This window comes from Lepisosteus platostomus, chromosome 10 (assembly GCF_059453375.1).
Source record: "Lepisosteus platostomus isolate fLepPlt1 chromosome 10, fLepPlt1.hap1, whole genome shotgun sequence".
Taxonomy (NCBI): domain Eukaryota; kingdom Metazoa; phylum Chordata; class Actinopteri; order Semionotiformes; family Lepisosteidae; genus Lepisosteus; species Lepisosteus platostomus.
The window spans coordinates 54,382,611-54,400,914 of record NC_142620.1 but is presented as its reverse complement, the minus strand read 5'-3'; the positions used below and the strand labels follow the sequence as shown (position 1 = coordinate 54,400,914).

Genomic DNA, 18,304 nt, shown 5'->3' with positions numbered 1-18,304 from the left:
ATCTAAGGGTTATGCATTATCACAGTAAAAACTAAAAGCCTTCTTTCGAGAAATAAACGTGACAGTGTCACAGCCCTTTGAACGATACAAAAAAGACAACTTCATGTTCACTCATACAATCATAAGTAGCTACAAAAATAAACTTTTTATTGGGCGTTTCAAGTTAATGGTATTATGGATCAATTATGACATTGGAAACTTCTAAAAATGGAATAAATAGATAAAAATCTAAATTTACTTCATTGGCAGGTGGAAAGGTTAAGCAGAAATGCAACATCAGAACATTTATATCCTGTAGGAAGAGGCTGCAAAGTTACCTAAAGGTAGAGAAGACAAAGACATTCACAGGATACAACAAAGCAGCTAAATTGTAAATGTTTAACCAGTAAGCCTTTTTTAAAATTTGAAATGAAAAGGTTATGTTACGGCGAGCGGAACTTCCCCATCAGCGAGAGAAGCTGACATAGTCCTGCCCAGACCCAGAGATATACCGGGTCGTCAGACTGTGCTGTGGGACAGCAGCCCCTGTGTCCCCACACTGTTGGCAGTGAGAGCTACCCACTCCACTGTAGACACTGTGAGAGTCAGCAGGACAGCTGGCACACAGCTCTGATGGGTGCTATCCTACCTCCGCATGCTACTACGAGGGTTCGGGTAGGCCAACATCTCCCAACTCCAAACTGATGAGGCTGGCAATTCCAAATTTGTTTTAAAAAAAGCTAAGTAGCTTACTTTATTTCCTTAACGAATTTACGGGTCACATCCCCATCAAAGCTTTCAGCTGCCAACAGCAGAGAACTACAAGATCAAGCATGAAGTTCAATTCCTGGCTGTGATCTTTTAGGTTCATTTTAAAAATCATGGACTGTAAATAGTTCACATTATCACGTTGTGTAATACCACTATTGTACAGCATTTAGAAAAAGAGCATTTTCTGTCAACACCAACCCTCTTAGGGACAAGATGTTTAGATTTCTCTATCTCATAAAATGGATACTTCAATACATATCCACAGGCACTGTCACAAAAAAGCTGCTGTAAAACATGTTACGAAGCAGTCGTGATAGAGAGATGAACACAAACATGGGATTGTGTAAAAATAAAATGAGTTATGACATTTGTGAAGCAAGGGTTCTACACAAAATTCAACAGTCCTGTTAGTAACAATTAATCTGTCATGGTCCTTAACGCAGGAAACAATGATGAGAGGAATAAAAGCTTGTTAACAGCCCGGTTCTTTGAGGGACAAGCAAAGTAACAATCAGAATTCTAAACAACTTCTTGTTTTGTCTTCTGCTGTACTTGCGTGGTGGAAGGTTTCTCCCAAATCCTGCCCCTCCCACCACTCAATATACAGAAAAAGTATAACGAAGTACATTACAATTAAGTACAAAAAGATATTTTCCTTTTACATCAACACCTTTGAGTCTTTTATGTTTCATTTCTGGTATTTCTCTACAAGTAAACGATGGAATCGGGAAGGGTCTTTATATCGTTACTTAAGCAATGCCATTACTTGAGTCAATTCTTTTCCTGACGTGCATATTAAACTCACAAACCTGTTTTTTTTATCTGGGTATTAGAATAAGAGCTACTGATGGTGTTAGAGAATTCAGGCCGGCTTGTTCAATACCGGGATGTCAGAGCAACACACGAGAAGCTTTCAAAGAAAAAAACGGACAAGAGTAGCCAGAACTTGCTATGCAACAATGCATAATGAAATGAGAACAGCTGCTAACGAAAACCTAGGTGCACAAAGAACCACCAAACCAGTGCTAAAATATCAGAACTTCCTACACACAAGTATCAACGAGTGAACAGTTCAGTGTGGAAATCCGTTCTGGACCCTGGAAGATGAAGACCTCCCCCGGAAACTCAGTAGGTCTCTGGTATAACAAATTCAAACTCCGACGTGCCTTCGGTGGGGTTAATATAAGTTTCTGGCTGCGCACCTGGCTGAACAAAGATATCATCCCAGTTCACCACCTGCTTGCCCGTGCTGGGGGGCTGGGTCCCCGGGCTGGACTGGGGCGTCTTGCTGGGATCCACATGGTACACGAGCCCCTCCTCGTTTATGATGGGTATGCCTCCCGAGGAGTTGGGGACGTAGGAGTAGGGCTTGAGCTGCAGGGACTTGCAGGGCAGCAGGCGGTACAGGTTGTTGTCAGTGTCGTCCTTCTCCTTGCGCCCCGAGGGGTCCTGGTTGTGCGCCGACTTGCAGTGCGAGGACAGCAGCTGGTAGTTGATGAAGAACTCGTTGCACAGCAGGCACTGGTACCGGCGTTCCCCCGTGTGGTAGATCTCGTGCTTCGTCCTGTACTCCGCCAGGGCAAACACCTTGTCGCAGTAGCGGCAGGGGTACTTCTTCTCCCACGAGTGGGTGTTGAAGTGCCGCCTCAGGCTGGTCAGGCACACGTAGGAGCGCTTGCACACGATGCACACATAAAAGGTCCGCCCGTCCATGATCAGCTCGTAGTGGTCGTCGTGCCGGACCTTGACCTTCTTCCGGCTCGGCGAGTCCTGGCTGTAGGGAGAGGACATTCTCGCCTTCCTCCCTCCGCTGGCTTTTGAATCTCCCTCCCCGGGGTCATCCTTCATAGGAATCACAATGTCGTAGGTGTTTTCTCCTATGTTGGCATAAACCTTGCACCCTGTAGACAGAGAGTCTATTTCTGACGCCTTGTCTAGCGTAATCGTCTTTTTCCCTGCCACCAGGTTTTGGGGGGAGCTCTGCCCAGCTCCGTTCTTTGCTCCGATTGCTGACCTCACATCCGACAGCTTGATTTTGAACTCCCCTGGTTTTGCCGGAGAAGCTTCGAGAACTGTGGTCACCTGCTTCTTCTGGACGCCTGTGCCTTCTTGGTCGTCCTTGGGCGGGGGACCATGGTAGGCGTCCTTGGGCGGGGGACCATGGTAGGCGTCCTTGGGCGGGGGACCATGGTAGGCCTCTAAGGGGGAGGCAGTGGCGAAGTGAGGGGTGGATGGGGGGCTACAGAAGCTGTCCCAGGAGGAGGAGCCGGCAGGGGACGGCGGTGGATTGCTACTCGTGTCAGGGGGCTCCCGCTGAGGGGGACAGGGCCGAGGACTGGGTTCAGGCTGGGCCGGCGCGGGGCTGGGACCAGGGGCTGGCTTGTCCCCCTCTGGGGCTTTGGCAGGAGGCTTTTCGTTCGGTTCCGGTTTGTCCCCATCCTCCGCCTGCTTCTCAGAAGAGCCGGCAGTGGAAACCTCCTTGCTGTCTTCTCCTCCTGATGCGTCCCCTTCCTTCTCGGAAGGCCCCTCCAAGTCGATAATTTCAGTGGGCGGCCCAGCGGACTGAGCTGTGCTCCCCGATGCCCCCGTTCTTGGGGGTACAAGCTCAGAGCAAAAAATGACATCGTCATTATCGGAGTCCTCATCCACGTAGCCATCTGTCTGCTTGAACTCTTCAGCAGACAGTGAGAACGCCTCGGTTATGATGGGCATGGCTGCTGTGCACGAATCCTGGATTATGAGGTCGCTCGGTGGGTTTCCAGTGCCGTTTTCCAGATCTTTGGGGTCCGAGGAAGACTCCTCCCCGCCTGCAGCAGCATCCTTTGACAAGCCAGGCAGGCCTTTAACCTGAGACAGAGGCAAGCCCAGGTTAGCGATGAAGTTCACCCCCAGCGTCTCCCCCGACTTAATCAGCTCCTCCAGCATGTCTGACCGGACGCGGATGAGTTTCGAGCTGTAAATGTAGTTGAGGATTTCCTCAAAAATCTCCGCCTTCACGAAGTTCAGCTCTATCACCTGTCCAGCGACTGAAAAGAGCTGACGGAAGTAAGAGCTCGATGCCGACAGGATATTTTTGTGGGCTCGGAATTTGCGGTCCTGCACAATGATGGTGACATCACAGAACAATCCAACTGTGCGCTGCTCATTAAGAGACTTCAGCAATGTCCCAGAATACTGTGTGTCTGTTGCAGAAATCAGCTTTAAGCTCGTCATCCCTGTAATACAGATCGAAACATTCAGTAAAAACAGATTTGTACAAGGGGGGGCTTCAGGCATACTGCATAGTGACACATATTTAACATTATTTAGCATATTGAATAATGTGCTGCTGCCAAACTGGAAAAATGGGATTTGCTTACAAGAGAGAACAGGAAATGCTTCTTTACAAAAAGAGTAGCGGTTGACTGAAACAGGCTTACCAGCCAGGGAGGTTAAAGTCCACAGTCTGGGCTCCTTTGAGAAGCAGCTGGTCGAAATGTTACATTCAGCTAATAAAATGCCTAACAAGCACAGTGGGCACAATGGCCCCTTGTTTTCACTTTCTCTTACATTTTAATGTTGTTAAAATGTGTCAAGAAGACCTAGAGACTTCCATACATTCCTGTAAAATGTCTGACATATTAGATCTGCACAAAACATTTTAGCAAAAGATTACTAAATCACAAAAAAAAGTAGAAAACAAAACAACCACAGAGTACTGCTAATTTTGCAACTCTTTATTACTTAGGCATTTATCAACCTCATCATGAGTGACCTGGGTTTTTGATTGGAGAGAAGAAATACCTACAAATGAACAATATCTACAGTATTTGCAAGCAATGTTTGATACCTGTTAAAATTAAAGAGTACTTGGACAACACTGGATTTCAGGTTTTGAAAATAACAATTTTTCCATTTATGAACAAGTGCAAGTTCATAAATACTGAAGGACACGACTGAAGGCTCAGCAACCAAAACACTCCGTTTTCTCTTTGTTTTCTGGAATTAACATTGACGTGTTCCTCTGCAGCCTGCACACTGACGCAAATCCCCAGTCAAACTTGTATATAACATATAGTATCATTTGCACCCACAATATACCACGGTACTGGCTAAATCAAATCACCTGAAAAGGCGACTATTTATCCCATCTTGGGCTTTTACTGGCGACTGAAAAGCTGCTTTACTCGTTAGGTACAAGTTGGGACTTGAACTGGCGTTCGGAGATAGATGTGCTCCTATATCATTCATTTTCATGTCTCTTTCTTTGCGACATATTAAACCAAATGAATATTAGCAAGTGAAAATCAATTTTAATTATAGTCAACAGAAAGCAGGTTCACGTTCATTTCCTTGATGTAGCTACCGCAGTGCATCCACTGATACGTTCAAGTTCAGGGTTATAGCTGAGAAGTCTTTCCAGTGATAATGCAGTAATGACCAAAACAACGTTTTTTTTTCTCTTTTTGGAATGAACTACAGTCTCTTGTGTAGATTTGTATTATGAGAGCACTGAGGTCGGGAAATGAATGCAGCCGTACATCGACTATTAAAAGAACCTTTCAAAACCTTTGTTGACAATTGAGACCTTGGTGAGTCCGACGTTACAGTCCGGGTTTTACACAAAATATTTAGGCTTCATATGCGGATTTTTTTCCGTAATAAAAAGGTTCGGGTGCAGCGTACAGTTAAATAAAATGTGCAAGTGTGTGTATAAACTATAAAAGAAATCGCTCAGAACAGAGAGGCCTACACGCAGTTCCACAGCCTCGCAAAACAAAAAGCGAGTTTAATTCTGCAACAGTTCGTAAGATCATAGATGCATTTAAGCATTTTTTCTTTTAAGGTTTTCTTCTGTACACGTGTGACAAAATTATAGAATATGATTTCAAAAGGATTTTAGGTAAAAGGGCTAAATATTGAACAAAAGGGAAACTATTCGCCACTGATCTGTCTTCCTGGTTCATACCGGGTTGCGGCCTTATTGATGCAGTACTGCCATTCTGTCTTCCCTGGCGCTTTCAGTTAAATCGATATCTGGAGCTAATGGTTTCAAGGACGTAATATCAGACATGCATTTGTGATTTACCTGCAAAAACCAAGCGTTCCCTCCCTTCTCTCTGCCAATACCCACGATACCTGCAGACAGTACAGCCCTCCCTTCCTTTTTGCTGTCGAAATAAAAGTCTTGTTGGTTAATCTTACGGCCAACAGGAGTCGCAAAAGCCAGGTTTCTGAAACGTAAACCGCTTGAAGTTGTGGTGACGATCTGAATCCAGTCTGCTGTCACATTGTTCCCCTTTTTGCTTGGGACTGTTTCATTGTGTATAACGGCGAAGTAGCGGGGGAAATCAAACATAGTTCCTGTGCAAAAATATAACGGTTACAAGATTAAGGTGTCAAGGAACTGGTGAAAAAAATATCCGCTGCTCACGATGTGTGCTTCCTCACAAAGACCTTTGCGTTTCATGCTACTATTTTAATTATTAATTTACTGGCTTTTGTGGGGCCTATCTATGTATTGTATAGATGCAATGTTATTAAGCAATTAGGGAGGGGAACGGATCTTTTCCGAGTATTAGAATCCCTTCTCCATGAAAACTACTTTCCAACAGTAGGATGTAAATTCAGAATATAATATTGGTAACCGATAACTAAACGGTGCATGTAACTGTACTAATTTGGTCAAATATACGTTATTAAATTTGAGCACGAATCCGTTCCTCCAGCGTAGGAACTAATAATGCTGTTTCTGATATCGCGGGACGTTTTCAGCGGCGCACCGATTTCCTTTTGCTGTCTGTAAACAACACTACATTTCCGGCTTCCGAGTATGGATGGTTAGGTGAGTGTTGTGTTGCGCATTATTTTTAAATACTTTTTAATGCTGGGAAGCTAAATCTGGCAGGTGGAAGCAACACATCGTTGCTTCTACAGTCTTAGATTTATGGTTTATTTGGATTAAATGAAGGTTAATAATTCATAAACACTTAAATTTCGGGGGAGGTAATGAAAACTTCTTGGCCTTGTGGTTTAATGGGGGGGTAATATTAAATCTTTCAAACAGGTTTGTTTTTGGTGAGATCCAGTAACTGAAAACTTATTTAATTGGATCTAATGTTGCTATAGAATTCCAGTCGTAACTGCAAACAATTAGCAATCATTTTAATGTCAAAGTTTAGTGTAAAACGTTCATTGAACGTGTTTAATAACTGAGCGGTGTTGCTGTGTATCGTGGTAACTCTTTTAACATCATCGATAGTTGGGAAAATCAATACAATTACTTTTTCACCTGCGTATGTCCATTCAACCGGGAACCATTGTTGTTGCCGATACTTAGTTTTAAGACAGCTGAGAAAATAGTTACGAACGGTACTGAATTAATGTGTCTTTTACACCTCTTAAACAAACCTTTTAAGATGAACACTGGTTTGTTTTAGCGGTTCTTTCAGGGGTCTCGGCGGTGATTTGGAGCTATGCCGCCCATCCAGCGGTCAAGGAGCCGCAGCTCGGAGGCCGAGAGCAGCCCGAGGAAGAGGCGGCACAGCCGGACCAGCAGCGGCAGGAGTCGGTCGCGGAGCCCCGCGGTCAAGCAGAGCAAGCACAACGGGGGCTCCTTCAAAGAGGAGAGGAGGACGCGCTGGGTCAGGTCCGTTTCCCGGGAGAGAGATGGGCCGCGACCTCACAACGGCAGCCGGCACAGCCGCTCCAGGTCCAGGGAGAGAGAGGCGAGACACAGCCACGGCGGTTACGACAAGTCCCGGTTTGACCATTACGACAAAAGGGAAGACATTCTGCGGCAGAGACAAGAGGCCTTCATATCGAGGTGTGTGCGTGCTTTTCCCTTTTCTGTAACCCTCAAATTAAGAAAACCTTCTGACCTCTGTCAGAAACCCACTTTTCTCGAAGAACATTCCTCAAGGGGTCTACGACGTACGAACTTAACTCTCCACCTTAAATGGACTAGAATAGAAGTATTTTGTAGTTCGAGGTTTCCAGACCTGGTCTTCAACGGTTCCAGTTCAGTTACTTAAATGTCACCTATTTCTTAGCACTGGCAGTGACAGTGTGACGTAGATTTAATTAAAGAAGTAACCTTTTCAATTAACAGAACTGTGGTCCATGGAGACTGAAGGGGTCTCGGATTCTGGTCCCACATGACCCCTAAACTACTTAATTTAAAAAATCAGCTGCTTAGTTTGCCACAGGGAGATTGTTCCAAGTCCTGGTGATGTAATGGTCACCTATGAAACCTGCTGTAAAGGGGCTCTCCAGGAATAGCTCTGTTGTAATTCAATAAGATTGTATGTTGAAGGGTATGTGATATTTCAGCTAAATGTTTGCCGGATATTTGACACTCTTGTCTCAACAAATAACTGTCATTGCTAGAGATTTCATTTAGGACCAGCACTTCTAGCTGTAAGCAATCGAAGCTGTCGACATGCGATCATGCTGAGGTCTGTTCCGTCTTTGAAATCTGTTTTGTTTATCCGGGAATACAGAAAATGTGACTGCTGTTTCGTTGCATCATAGGCGACTTCAGGAACGGGAGAGGATAGGGGAACTAGGAGCGCCTGAAGTCTGGGGATTTTCCCCAAGAGTCCGGGAGCCAGAGTAAGTTAAGGAGATGGATGAGAACGGCATGCTGTTCCTCAGATCGGAGATGGAAACTCAGATGGATTTAAAAATTGCAGTCTCGTTTTAAAAGCTGTAACAAATGCCTAAACATATCAACCTCTCTGTTTTTAGTTCAGATGAACATACTCCGGTTGAAGAGGATAACAAGAAGAACAGCAGTTCTGATTCAAGTTCTGAGGGTATGTGGTGAAATTCTCTTTTTGGTAAATATCACATCAGTTCCGTCTTGACTTAAGACAGCTTTTGAACCCTCCTCTGAAAAATATGGACTTGAAGTATCATATAGGTTGAGTAATAATAGTGTTAAGTTGAAGACTAGTAATTCATGTTTAGCATTTTACAGTTTTGTGGAATTTTAGCTGTAGCTTTTGTTTTTTATCCTTAGTTATGAGGGGGAAAGTTACCCTGTGGCGGTTTTACGCAGGTGGTGCCATCGCACAAATCACACAGATTAATATTTTTATCACCTGCAGAGGAAAGGAAAAAGAAGAAGAAGAAGAAAAAGAAAAAGAAGTCCAAGAAGAGGAAGCACAGAAAACATTCAGAAGACAGTGAGTCTGAAAGTGATTCTGAAGGTAAGTAATGGGAAGGACATAAAAGGAGTTTCCGAATAGATACGTGAGAATTTCTTCATTGGTCAGGTGATTGCAAGTGTTTGTACAAATTAAAGCTTTATTAATTGCATTTAGAAACTAGGGCCAGTAAACTCCAACATGTACTGAATGTGTCATGTCAGGCTTAGTAGTTTTCATATGTAAACATGGAGGTCTTATTTATCCACTCAAAAATGTGTTATTGATAGCAAACAGATGCCATATTTGGATCCGCATCAGGACACTGTCTTTTTTTTTTTTTGCCTCAGTATATGTCAGTGTGTGTGGGTATACCACATTGTAATGCATCTCCTTAATGTGATCTTGGGTAGGGGAATATCTTTCTTTTGTGGAAAGTTAAACAACGGAAGTACACAGAAAGATCGATTCTGAGCAAAACATAACATTGTGCTTACAGAATTGTTTTCTGTGTCTCCAGATGAAGAAGACCGGAAGAAGAGAAAGAAGAAGAAAGGCAAAAGCAAAAACAAAAAGTAACTAACATTCTTCCGCGCTGACTGTAGGATAAACTTCGTAGGGAGACTTGACTTGTGTTCTGTTCCTGAGTCCCGATAGCTACAGTGAAGCATTTGCTGTTTTATACTAACAGGAAGAAGCCTAAAAAGAAGAAGAAGGCTAAGAAAAACAGGAAAGAGTCGAGTGACTCTAGCAGTGAGCAGTCTGATGAAGAGGAAGATGAACAGAATGGAGAACTCTGGGTGGAGAGAACAGGTAAATCCACACCTTGGTGATTCCTGAAGCTCTTACTGAACTAAGAAACTGAGTTATTCCCCTGTCACGCAGGTGGTGATAAAACAGAAGGCATTTTAAAAGACGTTTAACGACTGTACCTGTTGGGTTTTTCACGTTTTCTCTCTTTCCCCCCCTAGGTGTTCAGGATGACCTTGTTGGTCCCGAGGCTCCGATGACTCATCTGTCCCAGGATGACAAACCCCTGAAGTAGGTGTCTTTCAGTGCCGACTCCATGCGCGGCCTGTTTTATCCCACACTAGAAGGAGCCTAACCGTTTTATCAGTCAGGCCCGCGCTAGACTCCTGAGAGCTCTGCAGAGTTCGTGAAGGTCACGGCGCCTGTCTGTGTGTGTTGCTAGCTATGGACATGCCCTGCTGCCAGGAGAAGGGGCTGCGATGGCGGAGTACGTTAAGGCAGGGAAGCGCATCCCTCGCAGAGGTGAAATTGGGCTGACCAGCGACGAGATTGCATCCTTTGAGAAATCTGGTTACGTCATGAGTGGGAGCAGGTAAGGACAACTTAAACACAGCAGGATATTATTGTAGGAGTCCACAGTAGGGAATTGGTCTTTGGTTAGATTAACACCCCCCCCCACCCTCCCAAAGTCATTTATTACAAGATGATCACTGGAAAAAAAAATTGGATTTAAATTTAAATGTAAGAACTGTAGCTCTGAGGGCTCCCGCTGGATAGCCTTGCATGATCCAGCCGAAAGGGATCTCTGAGGTGTAACAACAGAATCTGTGGTCTGCGCCCAGGCATCGCCGCATGGAGGCTGTGCGTCTGCGTAAGGAGAACCAGATCTACAGTGCTGACGAGAAGAGAGCCCTGGCGTCCTTCAACCAGGAAGAACGGAGGAAGAGGGAGAACAAGATTCTCTCCAGTTTCCGGGAAATGGTCTACAGGAAAACCAAAGGCAAGGATGAAAAGTAAAATCCCACACGGTCCTTCCCGTGTGATTCACACTTGTGGAAAAGAATGTGGACTGGGCTGTTTGTTTGTTTGTTTGTTTTTTACGGGAGACTTAACACGTCTATTTTTTTCTTTTTGGATGATGAAACGTTTACTTTTTTTCTCCCCGATTTTAAGAATGAGTTAATATTTCAAGTCTGTTAAGTCTGTATGCCTTCCTTATTGTCGTTCATAAATCCCCCAAAAACTTGCGTTCATATTTAGTTCTGTGTGTGAAATATATCAGTCATGTGAAAATGTGAAACAATCCAAAATCTCGAAAATTAGCTGTGTTACGACTGGGATCACGTTACTTTCAAACACCAGACTTGCACTTTTTTATATTAGCCAGATGGCAGAGAAATCGGATATGGTCCAGACTACATCACTTCCAGCTGGTGTAAGGATTTTTAATCTTTATCAAAATGGACATCAGAATACTTGTATTGTGAAAACATTGTTGTAATTTTTGGTGTTTCTGTTTCTATTTTGTTAATCATCTGAACAGGTGTACTAGGCAGAAAATAAATCTAGATGATTATCGCTTTCCCTACAGTGTTATAGATATGAATTGTTTTAGAAAATACAACTGGATATCCGAATGTCAATGTCACATCTTTATTTAAGAATGGATGCATTACCCTGTGCTGAATAGGAAAATGCTTATTTTTGTATTCATAAAATACTATTAGAAGTCGATAGATTCCTGTAGAAGGGTCTTGCTTTCAATTACATCCTTCAGCCATTTTTCCCTAAACCTTGTTTTTCCAGGCCTACAGAGAAAAATAAAAATGGTTCAAATGATTAATTAAGCACCTATTCATTTTAAGCAGTCTGTGCTTAGAGGACAGTGGATTAATAATGTGCTTCAAAGTACCTTTCATGCTTGAGGAAAGTAGAGATTTAGAAAGGGGGAAAAATGCCCAGTACACTTCTGAATAGTGATATGATATACTTAGAAGAGTACTGCATATGAAGGGATCAAAATGTACTTGCTTGTCTGAGATCATTTTTTACCTTCATTAAATTGTTGGTATTAACTTTCAAGTTCACTGTGTACCTAACTCTGTTAAGTAAATTAAAGTTCATAATTGTTTTATCTTTACATCTTAATGTAACAATGGCTTAGACTAAAGCAGACCCAAATGCTGCTGTGTGTGAATTCTAGAAGTTTCACAGCACAGCTTGGAACAACAGTCCCACATGCTCGCTCAGTGATCTTCCTCAGTTCAGAAACTGGATGGATGGATGATAGATGGAAGTGTCACCCCGTTGTTGGACATCATGTGGATTCTATTACAATTCTAGGTAAAAAAACTAGAATAAGCTCCTAAAAAAATGACAATATTTACCTGTGTTGCAACTGGTTTGATTCCACAAGAAAATACACTTCTACAGGCAAGGTCTAACAGAGAGTGATAGAAAACAGCAAAACAAGATGCATTAAGTATGATAAATACAGTAATCTTTCACTAAATTAATAGGAGGACTGTAGGTTTTTTTTTTGCAAAGAAGTGGTATGTCTAAAATCGCTGCAGTTAAAATGCATGCAAACCAAATCTGGGGAAGGGTTTTCTACCTCTACCATTAACGGGCTGTACTATCGGCATGTTCTTCTGCTCTTAATTGAGAGCGTTTCCACATTACGGGCCCCAGGTTTTGAGATTAACATGAACAGAAGCACCAGCTTTGATTGTGACAGAAGATGGTGAGGGAGAGAATGTGTGTGCAAGGGGTGCTTGTGCATTGTGAGACTCCGGACTAGCTTAGCGAGCCCCTCCGCCCAAAACCGTTTAATACCTTAAAAAAAAAAAAGGAGAGTTTGCACTTGACCATATTGCAGGTATGGACTTGCCCAGGGAGGCATGGTGATGCAGTGGTTAGTCAGCATCGCTGCCTCACAGGGCTGGGGGCCTGGGTTCAATTGCAGACCTAGCTGCTATCTGCGTCTGTAAGTTTTCCCATTATTTGCATGGGTTTCTTCAAGATGCTCCGGTTTACTCCCACGGTCCATAAACCTCCTGGTAAGTGAATTGTTTTTTGGGGAAATTGGCCTGGGTGTGGGCGCGTGCATGTCTGTGCCTGCCCTGCAGTGGACTGGCGTCCCATCCGGGGTGTATCCTGCCGGGGTGTACAGTTGGAAGTCTGACCCTGTCGAAATGAAGGAGCTTGGTGTTTTGAACGAAAATTAGGCAAGCTTGGGACACCGTTTGCAACATCAACATCCTTTGTTGTGAAAGGGCCCAGGCGACTTTCCTTTCCTCTCCTTGACCTCAACCTTGAGAGAAGACAGAAGCTCCTGCTAGAAGCAGCTGTTCTAGAGGGACGGTGAGGACCGTCTTCCCACACCGCAGGTGTTTACGGAATCATTCGGCCTTCCCCCGCCCTTTCCACCAGACACATGAACAGGCTGTACCTGTGGTTTGATCTTGGAAGTCGAGATGATGAAGTAGACGCAAGCTGTAGCCTGCGGGATAGGTCTCCTCCTTGTGGGGATGCTCCACTGCACTCTGTAGTGATACTGTCTGTGGAATTCCAGGTCCTTTTCCTGGAGAAATTCCAAGCTGTAAAGCCAGCGGGGATGCATTTCCCACGTCTGGAAAAAGCAATGTTTTAAACCCCGTTAGTAAAACTGAGCCTGAACAGGAAAAACACTGGAGAGAAAGGTACCCAGGTTTTCACTTTGATTCGTACGTGTGCGCTGCTTAATGGAGCGAGTTTTTTCAAAACTTCTTCGTGGTTCATCCCGTATTGTTACACAGAATAACAGAAACAAAGCTACAGGAGACAGGAGGGCAGAGCGTTTCACACAGAAAGTCTTACTGCTCCTGAAGGCTATCCGGAAATCCTTCAGGCCAGCCTTTTGGTGCCAAATTAAGTCTAAATTCTTGAAAAACTCACACAATCGCAATGTAATGTAAAAAACATGACTTGAGAAATGGTGACCTATATAACCTAGTGGAGGGGAAACTCTTCAGGACTCTAGTTAGACCCCGGTCTTGACAAGATGTGGATTTGTCTCGCTTAGGACTACTTACAGACATATATTCTTCAATTTGTTTCTTTCCGAGCTCTATCGTGAAATCCTTGCAGGCAGTCCAGTTAATATTCTTTATTTCATAATCCGTGCAGTCTGAAAGGAACGAGTAATACTTTATTTTCTTGAGTGTGGTGTGGCAATGCGGATGCGCACCGTTGAAGTTACTTCATGTGTGTTTTGCGTCCTACCGTTTTCAGTTATTTGCTTGTGAAGGAGGTAGTTCTGCGCATTTTGCAGCGCAAGTTCGATGATCGTAGACGCTTCCTTGTTTAGTACATCTGCATTGTCATCCATGTTTGCCCTAGGACAGCATAAAATATACAAAGTCATTCTTAACAAAAATGTTTTTATAATTCCTTTTTAAAAAGGGGAGAAGGGGCGAAGCATGTACGCAGTCACTCGTGTGTTAGTCTTACCCATGCTAGATACAGTACACTTGGCATTAGATTGTAAAGCACGGCTGAAACGGAGTCAAGGAGGCCAGCCGGGCCCGGAGAGCTGCACAAACAGTATTAAAATAGCAGAAGACATATTAAAATGAGTTTTACATTAGGATTGATAAAGAGCTACCCAGTTTACCTTAAAATGTCCTTCACATCCCACAGTCACGACGGGAAAAGTCACCGGTTCGTGTTTACTGCGGTTTCCACGGCTACGGTTTCTCAGAAGGGTGGAAACGGAGCGTTACTGTGGGTTTTTTTCTTAGAAACACAGTGCCGTATGTTTTCCCCATCCGTTTTTGAAAATCGCCTTTCAGGATACTTTTGGTCACATCTCTTACATCACCTCGAACTTTGTAACAATTTCTTACAACAGATCGGCAACAATTTCGTTGGAGTAGGGAGCTGCGTCAGCTTGCGTAGCCTGCACGGAGGAGCAGGTAAAAGTGTATTCCCTGTTGGTCCAATAACCCTTGGAATAAACCTTTACCTGTTCCTGTGTTGCTGAAGAGCGATTGTGTTTTGTATACGAAGGGCTCTGTTTTTGTATCAGCTATGATTGTTTTAGGGATACCGTACATCGGCAGTGTCCCAGACATGCCCTGCTTTTTGCTCCTTCATTTTGCTCCTTCATTCTGCGTCTGGAAGGAATTTCCAAATATTTTTTTAAATTTCCGGAATTGTTCCCTTATTCTTGTCCCTCAGATGTTTTCGATTCGAAATGGCTTACAAATTGTTACCAACATCTACTACTAGTACAAATACAACTGGCCAAACCCCTTACTGACGAAGGAGAGTCCTCTTGTCTGATTTTGGAAAATCCTTGCTAATCCTAGATCGTTATTAATTTTACGGTAGACCTGAGCTACCCCAAATATACTAACATGTGCCCTGGAATAGTTTTTGAAATGTTTTCGTTGCATTGTAAATGGATAATCTTTCAGCGATAAGTTATGTGCAAAGAGTATGTGAATTAACGGCAAGGGTTCATTAATATTCATTCACATGACCTGATATGTTCCAAGCTGAACCGTTTCTGCTGGGAGATCATGGGAGACGAAGAGTCCTTAAGCGCTGTTTTTTGTTTTGTTATTCTGGTACTTCATTGTCTCCGATGAAGGTTACCATGGGGAAAGGGACGGCAAAAGCGTCCTTTGTTCTCGGGTAATTAAATGCTCTTTTTATTTTCCATTACGAAACATTAATTTGAAAACAAAGATACTGTATTTACTGATCCTTTTTAAAAGCCCCCCCCTCCAAACCAGTCCAAAGGTATTTCGGTTATTATTGGTAAGTGATATTAGATCTGCTCTTTTTAGAGAATTATCCGAAATGAAAGCCCTCTCTATACTCAAGTCATCCACTCTTCGTCATTCCTTCTTCATATCAATGTACAGTATATTGTCTGAGTGCATTGAGATAGCTGTTATTTATGAGTTGTGTCCAGGTTGGTTTAAGTTTTTGAACGGACTTGGTCTCCAAGTTAACCAATTCGTCTTTAAAATCCACTGTAACAGCTGAAGCCTTTTCTGAACTGCTGGATACATTAAAGATGCGAATGAACAAGGAAGAGATGATAAAGGTTAGTTTAATTATTTGTCGAAAAGTAGATACTCCATTTTGGCTGTTGAGCGTTCTTCATTTACCAGCTGCAGAGAGGTGCAGAACATAACAGCTCATTCAAATAAAATACAATTAATTCATACTGTATATACATGTAAGTCAGATACCACTTGATCCCCAAAATTGCGTAATGCTTCTAATAATAAATGTCCTTTGATTTCTCATATATTTTATAAATGATTGTCATCGTTGTGCTTTCTCAATGCAGGAAATGGAAATTACGTTGTGTTCTCTTTCTTCTTTTTTTCAGCATGGAATAAACCTGTTACTTGTTCCTTTGCAGCCTACGCATGCTGACACAGCTCCCACCTGAACTAAATTATTGGATATTTACAAGACAAAACACCAATGTATTCAGTAAGACTTTAACTGAAATTAAATAACCGAAAGTGTTAGTAAATCAGCTGTACTGTTTTAGTCCTATTTTACATGTGCTGCATGTAGAAATGTATTCATATGGAATTGCTAATATATAAATGTTGTACTGATACATGTCGATGTAACCCACCACTCCACACTAACATTCTTTATCATGAAACAAAATGATATATTGTTGTTTTGAAACAAGTCTTAGCATGAGGACTTGTTTCTTCCTCGTGGAGGAACACCCTGTCTCACACTGCTGTAGAATTCGCTGGGCCGATAGCTCTCGAGATGTGGAAAGGCAGGTCCTCCAGTGTGTTTGCATCTGAGAGATCTCCCAGCGAGACAGGTCCTGCTGCAGAGCCGACAGAATGGTATCAGTTCAGGCTGGGCTTACTTTTCTTCATCAGGTGCCTCCGTGCCACTGAGCCTTCTGTCTGTAAGCTGGCACTGCCCCGGCTCAGGGGTCAGGGGCTGGACCAGTGGGTGTCCATGATGGTCACTGCAAGGAACTGAGAAGAGAAGAATGAGAGAGTGTCATTTACCGCTACAGTCACAAACACCTGATGGCTGCAGTTTGTTACCATTGAAGGATTTTTAAAGAGGAGGCCTGAGCTTTTCACTTTTGGGCCAACTTGGTCATATGCAACGATACTGAAGCTTTATTCCCACTTCTTTCTGTCTAGAATTGAGCTATGGATTTAAATATGGACCAGACTTGTCATAAGGTTATGAGAGACAAGTTCTGTTTAATGTGCAGTACGCAAAGGAGCAGAAGTGCTGACAAGTGCAAACACAATAAGAAACACAGCCCATCTGGTGATTTTTGCATGAGAGCCTATAGACAATCTGCTACTAAACTGTAAATGGCATATTTATAACTCCAGTAATATTAGCTGGTCTTTAGAAAAAGCACACAGATTCAAAATGTTAGTTTAATACTAATTTGTTGGATTTTTTTTTTTTGTCAGCCATGGCGAAGCAAAACAAATCTTTATGCATGCATGAACTGAGAGAGAACACCCCAAGGGGAAATCTGGTGGTGTTCTTGAAAAAACCTGCAAACATAAAGAAACAGCTGTAATGCAGAGCCTTTCACTGACAGCCCTTTACAGCAATACCGTGGACATGGCTGGTGAAACCTGGGTCTGTCTGCAAATGCAGGCCTTTTGAGCTGCCAGTGCGGTTAATCCCTATATGTCTGTTAAGAACCGGCTGTTGCTGAGCAAGAGAGAAGACAGATCTCGGACTCGGGCTATTCCCGGCTCCTTCCCTTACCCCCGAGGAAGGATTTCCGGGACTCCGGCTGTGGCTGGGCGGCAGGGCTGCACAGTGGCCTCTCCGGGGTGGAAGAGGAGCTTTTCAGGCTGGAGATGAAGGTGGAGCAGGTGTCCAGGTCGCGGCCATCTCTGTGCGGCTGGGGGTCGTGATAGTGGCAGGGGGATCTGGAGGGCGCACACCCCATGGTGCCTGCTGCTCAGGCGCTGCATGTGATGGAAAAAGAGCTCGGGCTACAGGTAGGTGGGAGCTGATGGGCTCGATCCTCTCCCTGCTCTGTGGGAAGGGCTGGAGAGCTCTGTGAGTGGGAAGCAGGGGCTGAGAGGGGGTGGGTGGCAGTGCTGAGAATCGGATGCTGGCAGATGCTGTTTGAAACACTCCATCCGTGGTTCCTTGAGGTTTCAGTCGTTTTCTTCTTCCAAGCCATTATGGTGAACAACATTTTTTTTTCGGTCTACAGTGTACCCAAAGGTGTTGTGGGGTCGTATTTAAAAAAAATCAGGTGACCACACTGCAGTAACATGTGGCTTAAAATATAGTTAATGCACGAGAGAACACAAATGCGATTTGGCGGGCTAAAATATAAGGAAAACAAAATATTCAGTCTCAGTCAATCACACAATGTACCAACGTTGCTGGCTTATTTTCATATTTCTTAACCATTTGTGCAAACTCACAGCACTGAAGCACTTCCCCTGTTGCATAACAGGATACAGTACAGGTTTTCTGTGTGTTTAATAGGCATTTTTGTGAATTTGTGTAAGTTTTAATGCGAGGCAATTAAAGGTTACAAAACATTTTGGAGATTTACCAGCTCACTCCTTCTCTCATGTGATGTCTTCTAATGAAACCGCCACTGTTATGCTTGTCTTCAGCCAAAAAGCACTCAAACGATG

The 18,304-nt window shown here is 43.5% G+C and overlaps 4 protein-coding genes across 8 annotated transcripts; 1 reads left to right on the top strand and 3 right to left on the bottom strand.

Moving 5' to 3' along the window:
* Nucleotides 1-126: 126 nt before the first annotated feature.
* zbtb33 (zinc finger and BTB domain containing 33) lies at nt 127-6,453 on the bottom strand. Of its 3 annotated transcripts, none has more exons than XM_088597342.1 (2): nt 5,819-6,453; nt 127-3,597 (listed from the first exon to the last, which is right to left on the bottom strand). In XM_088597342.1, exons 1-2 carry the CDS (start codon nt 6,086-6,088, stop codon nt 1,876-1,878), a joined length of 1,992 nt encoding a protein of 663 aa, XP_088453468.1. In that variant the 5' UTR covers nt 6,089-6,453; the 3' UTR covers nt 127-1,875. The 3 variants fall into 3 exon arrangements, with proteins under 3 accessions (XP_088453468.1, XP_088453466.1, XP_088453467.1); XM_088597340.1 differs by having other exon boundaries at nt 127-3,965; nt 5,819-5,940; XM_088597341.1 differs by lacking the exon at nt 5,819-6,453 and adding an exon at nt 4,170-4,374 and having other exon boundaries at nt 127-3,965.
* nkap (NFKB activating protein) lies at nt 5,137-11,711 on the top strand. Of its 3 annotated transcripts, none has more exons than XM_088597361.1 (10): nt 5,137-5,321; nt 7,170-7,555; nt 8,263-8,343; nt 8,479-8,546; nt 8,841-8,942; nt 9,400-9,454; nt 9,571-9,692; nt 9,851-9,920; nt 10,072-10,221; nt 10,472-11,711. In XM_088597361.1, the coding sequence occupies exons 2-10, from the start codon at nt 7,206-7,208 to the stop codon at nt 10,644-10,646; spliced, it is 1,173 nt and encodes a 390-aa protein (XP_088453487.1). In that variant the 5' UTR covers nt 5,137-5,321; nt 7,170-7,205; the 3' UTR covers nt 10,647-11,711. The 3 variants fall into 3 exon arrangements, with proteins under 3 accessions (XP_088453487.1, XP_088453486.1, XP_088453485.1); XM_088597360.1 differs by lacking the exon at nt 5,137-5,321 and adding an exon at nt 6,486-6,574; XM_088597359.1 differs by lacking the exon at nt 5,137-5,321 and adding an exon at nt 6,487-6,574 and having other exon boundaries at nt 7,149-7,555.
* On the bottom strand, nt 11,269-14,585 carry akap14 (A-kinase anchoring protein 14). Its single transcript, XM_088597376.1, has 6 exons — nt 14,284-14,585; nt 13,893-14,005; nt 13,703-13,797; nt 13,081-13,260; nt 12,017-12,069; nt 11,269-11,437 (listed from the first exon to the last, which is right to left on the bottom strand). The coding sequence occupies exons 2-6, from the start codon at nt 13,996-13,998 to the stop codon at nt 11,353-11,355; spliced, it is 519 nt and encodes a 172-aa protein (XP_088453502.1). The 5' UTR covers nt 13,999-14,005; nt 14,284-14,585; the 3' UTR covers nt 11,269-11,352.
* A 1,129-nt stretch (nt 14,586-15,714) lies between these two features.
* On the bottom strand, nt 15,715-17,813 carry LOC148654104 (uncharacterized). The gene is made up of 2 exons (XM_088597378.1): nt 17,409-17,813; nt 15,715-16,642 (listed from the first exon to the last, which is right to left on the bottom strand). Exons 1-2 carry the CDS (start codon nt 17,593-17,595, stop codon nt 16,524-16,526), a joined length of 306 nt encoding a protein of 101 aa, XP_088453504.1. The 5' UTR covers nt 17,596-17,813; the 3' UTR covers nt 15,715-16,523.
* Nucleotides 17,814-18,304: the final 491 nt, after the last annotated feature.